Genomic DNA, 10,670 nt, shown 5'->3' with positions numbered 1-10,670 from the left:
TATAAAACCAGGAAGTTGTTGGACATTTAGGTTTGGTATGTCAACACTTAGATTGAACTTGGCAAGAGAGTCCACAATTGTCTGTGACTTAGGCTACTCAGCTCCTAGCTGGAGCTACGTGGGGGCATGGGACTTTTTATCCTGGTGACATTTCACCATGCTCAAGTGACTTGGCAGCCATTTTATCTCTGGACGTAATCTACAAGCAGTTTCAGGGAAATGGGGGCTACTGGGTGGATCCGGTGTTTCTGAGATTGAAGAACAGCCATGTGAGGCAGTCTGGGGTGGCAGTGTGTGAAAGGGGCATTGGAGATAGAGGCTGCCAGTTGGAGGCCAGGAAGAAGCCATTGAGTACAGAGTGAATGGGTACTGAAAATGGAAAAGCATCGGGGGGTCCTTGGCACATGGTCCCTTCCCCTCTTGGGATATCAGTTCCCACATCTGTAAAGAGACAGTAATTGTGTTGCTCAGAGAGTCACTGTGAGTGTTGACGTGACTCGGGGCCTGCTGCCCCATGCCCTGCGGAATGCTCCCACATGGAGGCACATGCACACACTGCATGCACACATTCATTCCTAATCTCTGCTCTAATCTGGTCACCACTTCTGCCTACCAGGTCAGTCATTATTTGCAGTATAACGCTGGCAGTAATATCCCCTCCTCCTTGGTGTGTCACATGAGAAAAATTATAATCCCCAGGTCACTAAATTTTTGTGTTGGGATAATGCCCAGAAAGCGCTCATCCACTAGTACCAGGGACTTAATCAGTGCTCAGTCACACACGTAATTTTCCCATGTTTTGGCAGCTTGTGGAAGACCTTGAACCACACACGACCTCAGCAAGTAACAGACACACTAGGCCCCTGCCCGCTGCTGTATTCCGGTCTACAGACACCCTCCCAAGGGTCCCATTCCAGAGCACAGTGAGGCCGATTAACAAAAACACATAAAATTCCTTTATTTCTGAGTCTCCCCTTGTAAGAGGGGTCTGGAAATAAAGGAGATTTAATAAAAAAATTACATAATTAGTCAAATACTTCTCGGTTAGGCTCTCTTGTGCAGAGAGACTAGTCCCGGCCAGCTAATAACCCCAGGGGACCCCAGGGTGGCACCAGGCATGACTGGGGAAGGCTAGGGGCCAGAGGCACCCTGGCCAGCCCTTCTGCAGCAGGGAGCCAGACCGGAAAGTGGGCAGGGTATGTCACCACCTTAAGAAGTCCCTAAGGAACTTCCAGAGCTTGGTGACCCAGAGATTGGCACCGAGGTCAGACAGGTACTGGATCTCGGGCGTGAGCATGCGCCGGCAGAGCTGCTCGTGATGCGGCCCGATGCTCTTCTTGAGGTTGTAACCTAGGATGGACTTGACGCCCAGGGGCTGCCAGGGCTGCATAGCCGAGTCCTGGATGGCCTCGGCATCCACCGCTTGGCCGCCATCGATGCAGATGCGGCGCATGCGCTCGTTGGCTTGGCGTAGCTCGGCCACCTCGCGCACCATGCGCTCGCGCCCAAAGGCCTCCACCTTTCGCCAGAAGCTGGCATTGAAGTGGCGGTAGAGGCGCGCATCTAGCAGGTTCCAGGCGGTGGCACGGCGGTACAGCTCGCCCGAGAGCCGCGGCACCGGCGAGTCGCGCCGCGCGTTGAGCTTGAAGTACAGCACGTCCTCCAGGTCCCAGCAGAGCAGCTCCCGGAGCAGCACCAGGGACTCGTCGAAGTACTCCTGCAGCAGCACCAGGTGGAAGCGGCGCTCCACCTCCAGGATGTGCTCCTGCACGCGCGGGCTGCCCGGGTCCAGGCCGCTGTCGTAGCCTAGGTCGAAGAAGAGTAGGTTGCGGAGGTAGTGCGCGTTGTAGCCGCTCGGGTCGTAGTAGCGATCAGGGTCCTGCAGGAACTCTGCCAGCTTGTCGTGGCTCGACAGCTTCCAGGTGAGCGGCACCACAGACCCAAAATAATGGAAGGAAGACTCGAAGAGACGCGCGGGGTCGCGGATGACGGTAATGAAGGCGGCGCCGGGCCGCACCAGCCCGCGCACCTCTTCGTAGTGGAAGCGCATGTGGTTGCAGATGATGTTGAAGCAGGCCCCGGGTCGGTAGTCCTGCACCAGGCTGCGTGTGAAGTAGGACGGGTAGTGGAAGTCGTTGCGGCCATTGGGGAAGGCGAACTTGAGCCCATGCTTCTGGCCGAAGCGGAAGAGGATGTTGAGCAGCGTGCTGCTGGCGGTCTTGTGCGTCTTCATGAACACGATGTCTTGCCGAGGTTGGCACCTTCCGGCAGAGCCGTTGCCGGGAGTGGCCACCTCTGACTCACTGGGAGCAGGGGAGCAGGGCGCTGCGGGCTCCGAGGTCCTAGGGGAGACAGAGGGATGAAAAGCGATCAGGGGCTTGCAGGTGACAGTCCCATGGGAGGGCCTGGGAGGGGCTTGATCTGGACCAGCCTGACGGCCAGGACCTACTAATGCAAGCCTGCAGGTTTGAACTGCTTTGTGGGTGCTGGGCAAGCACTCTACCGAGCTGAAATTCCCCCTGCCCGAGATTGCTGGAGTTTTCGTGTGTGTGTGTGTGTGTGTGTGTGTGTGTGTGTGTGTGTGTGTGTGTTTGGCGGCGGGGGAGGGGGTTAGTCAGTTATTACCAATATTTTTCGCATTACCTTAATACCACTAACTGTGGCACAGGCTGCACCAGATATATGCTGAGCAGCCGCATGGGGAGATGGGATAGTCTGGCTGCTTAGGAAGAGGGACACAGTCACATAAGCCCAAATTTGAAAAGTTTAAATCCGAGCCCTAGGCCAGATGAGTGTTTGGGGATAAATCACACTCCATCTCTATCCTGGCCCCCACTGTGGCCTTGTGGGAGCCTCAGATTGGACACAGTGTTAGGCGACACTAGCGTGCTCTGTGGGGCAGGCTCTGCCCTTAACTCCACTTCACTGAGGCACACAGTGAGGCCTGGGTGGCACCGAAGAGTTCTGCCAGAATGTCTGCCCCACGCAGCACGGTGCAGGTGGACCATGACCGGTGCCCTGCCCTGCTCCCTCTGTTGGATGGCACTCACGTGAAGGCCACGTTGGGGTGGAGAGGCGGTACCACATAGGAGTAGAGCAGCAACAGGAAGCTGGTAAAGAGAGCGCCCAGCACCAGCCCCTTGGCCTTGGACTCCCAGGGCTTCTTCGACAGCAGAGGCATCTCAGAGAACTGCTAGGGACAGTACAGAAGGGCAGAAGGGTCAAGAGGTTAGTCTCATGGAGTCTCCACAGCTGCCAGGGCTCACAGTAGGGGCCTGCTTTTGCCAGCTCTGCGGACTCCCTGGCAGGATCCTGACAGGGTAGAGAGATAGAAGATAGCAGGCTCGAGGAGAGGAGGCAAATGGGCAGAGAGAAGGTCCTGCTGAGCACGGTTCTAACTCCTGACTGACTGGCAAGGCCATAGGAGTAGGCCTTTTGGGCTTTATAATGAATGCAATCCAAGGGACAAAAGAAGAACCCTCTTAGTCCTGTGCCCCAGGCCCTGCTCATAGGAAAGTCTAGAATCTTTACTGTTTCAGAAGGCATAGCCAGCCATCCCTGTCTCCTGCACCACCCTCCCTGGTGAAGAAAAGAAAAGAAAAGAAAAAGATATCTAGTTTATAGCTATGTTCAAAATACTGCATGGAAAGTAGTTATATTAAAAACTGCTAACTCAGCAGGGTGGTGGTGGCGCACACCTTTAATCCCAGCACTCGGGAGGCAGAGGCAGGCAGATCTCTGTGAGTTCGAGGCCAGCCTGGTCTACAGGAGCTAGTTCCAGGACAGGCTCCAAAGCTACACAGAAACCCTATCTTGAAAAAAATAAACCTGCTATCTCAGCTGGGCAGTGGTGTCCTAGGCCCTTCTTTAATCTCAGCCCTTGGGAGTCAGAGGCAGGTGGATGTTTCTGAGTTCGAGGCCAGCCTGGTCTACAGAGTGAGTTCCAGGACAACCAGGGCTACACAGAGAAACAAACAGACAAAACCGCTAACTCACTGTAACAGGTGTCTCAGTGATTTTTTGCTGTGGTATGCTTGTTTGGGGAGCAGTTTGACCTGGATACAGTGGCCTTGCCCACAGCAGACAGAGATGTGAGTGGTAATGGGAGAGGCTTCAGAACTGGAATCCAGGAGAGAGTGGAGGCTCGAGTGGGGGACTTTCCCACCTCCCCGTAGGTGTAAAGCCAAGGTCTGGAACTTTCCACTTCTCTCCCAGCCGATGCTCCCAAGCCCCCGAGGCGGCAGGAGGTCATACACGCCGCCCTGTGACCGCACGCATGGCATGCTACCAAATGCATCTGGAGGCAGCACCGCCAGGTAGCCTCCATGGGAAAGTTACCTAAGGTGCCCATGGCTGCTTGCTGAAAGGAGCCCTCCGGGCCCACCTCCAGAAAAGGTGGCAGCACTTGCTGAGCCTGTGGCTCGTCAACTAGAAAAGGATAGAGAGAAGCAGTTGTCAGAGGAAGAACCCACACAAGAGGGAACTTTTCTTCCTATGACAATGGAGAAGCATCGCTCACTCTGTGAAGCTGGGTAAAGGCTGGGGAGAGTGTTTCCAGAGGGCAGGGATGTCAAAGGAGGGTCACCCACCTGTCACTATAGATAAGTGTGTAAAGTGTACAAAGGCATTGTGCCAATGGCAACTTGATTAGAAAGAGAAAGAACTTCCATGAGCATCCGCCAAGGACAAAAGGGACCTCGTGTCTACCAGGCCCGTTCCCAGAAGTCATGATGAAAAGGGAAGTGAGTTAACCAAAAAGCAACACGAGCTAGCTGCTCGCTAACATGCTCGAGGCCCTTGGCCAATTCCCCAGCAAAGAAAAAGGAGAAAAAGAAAAAAAGCCTGGCATCTGGGAGACTGGGCCAGTCTTAGCTACATGTCCAGTTTGAGAGCAACCTGAACTACATGAGGTCCTGTCTCGCTCAACACATAACAGAAGGTTGGAGAGATGGCTTGGCCATTAACCTTTAGGCTCATAACCAGGCCTATAGGAATACTTGACGGACTGGAGTTCAGTTCCCAGCACCCATACTGGGTGGCTCACGACTGCCTGTAACTCCCGCTTCCAGGGGATCATGTCCCCTTCTAGACACTGTGCGCTCTCTCTCTCTCTCTCTCTCTCTCTCTCTCTCTCTCTCTCTCTCTCTCACACACACACACACACACTTTACAATAAATAAATCTTAGCCAGATAAGGTGGCGTACACCTTTAATACCAGCAGTAGGCAGGCAGAGGCAGGCAGATCTCTGAGTTCAAGGCAGCCTGATCTATATAACTAATTCCAGGCCAACCTGGGCTGCATAGTGACACTCTGCCTTAAAAACCAAAATCCTAAAAATCAAAATCAAAACATACAAACAAACAAAAAATATAGAAAATTCTAGAGTGGGGGCTGGAGAGATGGCTCAACGGTTAAGAGCACTGACTGCTCTTTCAGAGGACCAGGGTTCAATTCCCAGCGCCCACATGGTGGCTCACAACTGTCTGTAACTCCGGTTCCAGTTCCTCTTTCACACAGGCAAAACAGAAGTGCACAAAATAAATAAATAAATAAATAAATAAATAAATATTTTTTTAAAAGAAAGAATATTCTAGAGTGATATGCACCACTCCTCCTGGTCCACATATGTCCCTAGGTGAAAGTCCGGACAAAAGCAAAATGCAGTGATGGGCGTGGAATGCGGGTGTATGTTACCAAAATTGCTCAGAACTAGAGATGTTTCTGATTTTGTACTTTTTATTTTGGAATATTTGTGTATGCCTAAAGAACTCTCTTGGTGGGGCTGGGGAGACGGTATAGCTGGCAAAGTGCTTACCAATCAAACATGAAGATGAGCTCAATTTCTCTACCACCCACACTGAGAAACAAAAGCCAGGACTCTTGTTATCCTAGTGTTGGGGAGGCAGAGACAGGGGGGCCCTGGGGCTCAGTGACTGCTTAGCCAGTCAGCAAGTGCAGGTTTGGTGAGAGTCCTCGCCTAAAAAAGTAAGGCGGATGGAGCTTGGCAATGGTGGCGCACGCCTTTAATCCAGCACTCAGGAGGCAGAGGCAGGTGGGTCTCTGAGTTTGAGGCCAGTCTGGTCTATAGAGCGAGTTCTAGGACAGCCCAGGCTATACAGAGAAAACCTGTCTCAAGAAACAAACAAACGAAAACATGTAAAGTGGAGCATTATCAAGGAAGAGACTTCATGCTGGCCTCTGGACTCCACATGCATGTGCATACATATATACATGCACATATTCACATGAACATGTATATACACATATGAGATATCTTGGTAACAGCCAAAATGTAAACATGAAATTCATTTGCTATATGCCTAAAATGCATAGGCAGAAAGAATTTTATACGGTATTTGAAATGCACCTGTTTGATTGTGACTTATTACATGAGGTGAGATACGGGATTTTCCACTTGTGGCATCATGTTGATATTCAAGAAGTTTCAGATTTTAGATCATCTTCAGTATCAGATTCTGGGTTAAGGACACGCAGCCTGTGTTCTACATTTCTACAGTCTAACCCTCTGAGCCTATCTGGGAGAGGTATAGATATTTCTCTACATTACTCATTTTTACAATAGTTGCATTTTAAAAAGAATCACAGACAATTTAATAAAAAAGGGGACATGCCAGGTGGTGGTGGTGCATGCCTTAAATCCCAGCACTCAGGAGGCAGAGGCAGGCAGATCTTCGTGAGTTTGAGGCCAGCCTGGTCTACAAGAGCTAGTTCCAGGATAGACAGGGCTGTTACAAAGAGAAACCCTGTCTCCAAAAACCAATAATAATAATAATAATAATAATAATAATAATAATAATAATGAGGATGAGGAGGAGAAGGAGAAGGAGAAGAAGAAGAAGAAAAGAAGAAGAAGAAGAAGAAGAAGAAGAAGAAGAAGAAGAAGAAGAAGAAGAAGAAGAAGAAGAAGAAGATTTTTTCCCTAAGCAGTGTGGAGTTAACCTAGGGTCTCCAGCATTCCAGGCAAGAACTCTACCACTGAGCTAGGCACGCGCTCACTCTTTAAAGTTTACAAAGTGCAAACCAGATGTGATGACACATGACTGTAATCCCAGGGGAAAGCTGTGGATCAAGAGTTCAGGTCAGCCTGGGCTACAGTGTGAGACAGTACCACAAAAACAAGCTAAACCAAAAACCAGTCAGGTGGGGAAGGTGTGGACCTCAACAACTGCTTTGTTTATTTAGAGACAGGACCTCACTATGTAGTTCTGGCAGTCCTGAAACTCATTATGTGGACCAACCAGGCTGGCCTCGAAGTCTCTGAGATCTGTCTGCCTCTGCCTCCCGAGTACTGGGGCAACAGGTGGCGCCACCACCGCCAGGCTGGACCTCGGCATCAGAATCCCTCAAGGCTGGGCTGGGCTGGGCTTTGACAACGACTGCAAACAAGCCGGGGATGCTTTCTCGGTTATAAACTGGAGAGAAGAGTCTAGCTGAGGAACCTCCTGAGCGGTCGGTACTCTGTATCACTGGCTGCAACCTTCCTGAGGTCTGGGCAAGGAGTGGTGATGCGGGGCTTGGGGTAGCTGCCCACGAACCACAAAACCGCCAGGTGAGTTCTGGTCAGTCACCAGCTCTCTGCTCCAGGAGAAAGCCGGCTCACAGACCAAGGCTCGTGCCCAGAACAGACAGTGAGCACGGAGGCTTAGTTGCTCTGGCGTTAGAAGGATCGAGATTCTCTTAGTTGGCTCTCCATAAGGCCTGAGGGCCCACCCTGCCCCGCAGCCCCACTCACCAGGGTACTCCTCCGGAACTCCGAGAAGCTGCAGTGGTGGAGGACTGGCAGTAGGGGGCAGACTAGCATCCTAAGCTGCCAATCAGGGGCTTTCTGGCCCACTCCGGGCAGTGTGTTCCCCCACACACGTAACGTCACTCATTCACTCATTCTCCTGTTTGGGTTTTCCCAAACCTCACCAGATCCCTGCGTATACTGAGCCCTGATGGGACCACTAGAATCTCTGCCAGCAACTGACTCCACTCAGTGGGTACCACCACCCCGTTTTGTAGTTGGGGAAAAAGAGGCTTCAAGAGGTGACAGGGCTTGCTCAGGGTCACTCAGCAGGTATACGCAAGGCAGGATTTTGAGCCCGTGTCTGTGGATCTCCTACATGCAGCGTCCTGCTTTATAAATAGCAGCTCCTGTCTGAGGTATATGAAGCCTGGGGGAAAGGAAGTATCTGGGGTGCAAGGCAGATCAAGGCATCACCGGGGCCTCTGTCCTAGGAGGTGTCTGACGCTGGTGGGCAGAGCTAGCTGACCGTCAATATGCAGGCATGGGAAGTAGAAGGAACCCTGGTGGCTGGTTCTCCTGGGCCAGCCTTTCCTGATGTGCTCAAGGTTCCTCACCCCCTAGCTGCCTGGCCTCTGTGAACTGAGCAACAAACCTCCTCTCTGAGACTGTCTCCTGCTGCAGATGGTGGATCCCCAGTGGCCAAGTCAGGGAAGGCAGGCCCTTCTCTGAGCAAACTGAGGAAAGCAAATGGGTTGGCTAGAACAACCCCAAAGCCACCCTACTCCAAAGCCAGGTGATTAATCCGAGTATTAATTATTAATAGCATTGCCGATTAGCCATTGTCATCTCTGTTGACAAGGGCCCAATCCTGCCTCGCAGGAGAGGTACCTGCCCCCATAATCAGGAACAGGTGAGTCATCCCAGAGATGCTTGAGCCTAGCACTTGGTAGATGTTTAACAGAAAATGCCCCGTGGCCTGGGCATCTCGGGGGAGAACATGGATAAGACCCTTGGTCAGGCAGCTACCACCTCAGTGACAGCCACACGAGGAGAGAGCTTATGGGTGAGACAGACTTTCTGTGAGGGTCATACATGACATGTATGTCAAAGGGCCCATGAAGGTTTGTTTAGTTGTGTAGCTCTGTGGTAAAGAGTTTGCTTGGCACGCACAAGTCCCTGGGCTCTGTCTCCAGTACCAAGAATGGCGATGATAATGACTAAATATATTTATACTGATCCTTCACTGGGTGAGGTGGTGCGTGCCTATGATCCAAGGACTCAGAACGCTGAGGATTTTGAGTTGGAGGACAGAGAGAGTGGGCTTCTGATCAAGACCTTGTCTCAAAGAGCCAATGAATAAACTTCCCATGCTCTGCCATGAGTGAGCCACACATGTAAGTCATATGTGAGGATCATGAACATGCATGTGAGAACCACACAAGAGAGCCGGAAAGAGCCAGCAACCAGGCTGGGGATCTAGTTTTATTTAAAGCCCAGCTCTGGAGCCAGGTATAGCGGCACATACCTGTAATCCCAACAACTCAAGAGGCAGAGGCAGGAGGGTGGCCAGATTGAGGACAAACTGGGCTATACAGGGAGACCCTGTTCCAAGAAATTAAATATGAGGCAAGCAAGATGGCTCAGCAGGCAAAGGTGCTTGCTACCAAGACTGAAGTTGTCTTCTGACCTCCTCTTCCCCATAATAACTAAATATAATTTTTAAGTGTTGACACACACTCACACGCTTTCTCTCTCTCTCTCTCTCTCTCTCTCTCTCTCTCTCTCTCTCTCTCTCTCTCTCTCTCTCTCTCTCACACACACACACACACTCCAGCTTACTGTATGCCCTAAGCAAGGCTGTTTCCTTCTCTGGGTCTTAATTTCTCCTCCAAAATAATACCAATGTTCTGTCCCTATGTTTCAGATGGAACATGCAGGCACGGGGCTGGCACAGGGCAGACATTCACTGAACTGAGTTATCATGACCCTCCAGAGTCCTGGCCTGGTCCATCCAGCTGTGTACCCGCCAGTCCGGAAACAGAGTCTTACAGATAACTAGCGGCCCTGACAACTCGGTTTCCAGAGAAGCAGGGAGGTCAAACCTCAGAGCAGGCAAGAGTATCCTCAAGGTCACACAGCACAGGGGAAGTAGGAAGCATGGCTAGAATCTGGGTTCCCTACCTCCTCTGCCCATGGTGGTTCTCTTGTCATTTTCCTCACCTATCCCTGCTCTCGTGGGTGACCCCAGCCACAGCTGCGTGATAACTGGTAGCAAGCCAGACTCCACATCCTCCAGTTCAGCTAGGACCCTGCAGGACAGAGGGAGAAGCAGGACTCACCAACTACAACCTGCACACTGTGAAACTTGCCCGAGATGGTAAGGCTGCCAGAGGGTGTTACCACTGCGCAGATCCCCTACTCTCCGTGCTGGGGCGGAGGGGACACACTCACCTTGGGCTGCGACTAGCCGCCCCTTTCCTCTTCCAACACTCAGGCTGCCTCTGCAGTCAGAGACAAGAATGCTCTAATGATACCCAGCCGGCGGCTGGTTGGCTCCTTCCATCCCCCTCCAGCCTCCAGTGCATATGAATATTTATGAGCGCCCTCCCTGGGGATAATGAATGGAATGCCCAGGTGGTGCCCTCTTCTTACTGTCCTCTGACTGGCCCCGCCCCTCTCTAGACCCCAACAGCCAGGTAGTTCCTTTACCCAAGGGCTCAGCTACTAATTCAATTCTAGATGCCCTTGGGCCAAGGGCACAGCTACTGCATGCTTGGAGGCTGGGGCGAGGGGTGGGGGGGGCGCCGGACTGGAAGATGAACTGATCCACCTGAGGGCAGCTCATTCAAGCCTCTTGGCTGCTCTGTGGGTCCATCACAAAAAAGAAAGTTAGGCAGAATAGGGAACAACAAAGTCAC

At 51.9% G+C, this 10,670-nt stretch overlaps 1 protein-coding gene across 1 annotated transcript; it reads right to left on the bottom strand.

The window, feature by feature from the left end:
• Positions 1 to 1,143: 1,143 nt before the first annotated feature.
• Gal3st1 (galactose-3-O-sulfotransferase 1) lies at positions 1,144 to 3,181 on the bottom strand. The gene is made up of 2 exons (XM_038312597.1): positions 3,051 to 3,181; positions 1,144 to 2,342 (listed from the first exon to the last, which is right to left on the bottom strand). Exons 1-2 carry the CDS (start codon positions 3,179 to 3,181, stop codon positions 1,202 to 1,204), a joined length of 1,272 nt encoding a protein of 423 aa, XP_038168525.1. The 3' UTR covers positions 1,144 to 1,201.
• Positions 3,182 to 10,670: the final 7,489 nt, after the last annotated feature.

The sequence above is a fragment of the Arvicola amphibius genome, chromosome 1, assembly GCF_903992535.2.
Source record: "Arvicola amphibius chromosome 1, mArvAmp1.2, whole genome shotgun sequence".
Lineage (NCBI taxonomy): Eukaryota > Metazoa > Chordata > Mammalia > Rodentia > Cricetidae > Arvicola > Arvicola amphibius.
The sequence above is the reverse complement of the archived record's forward strand: the minus strand, read 5'-3'. Positions and strand labels throughout refer to the sequence as shown.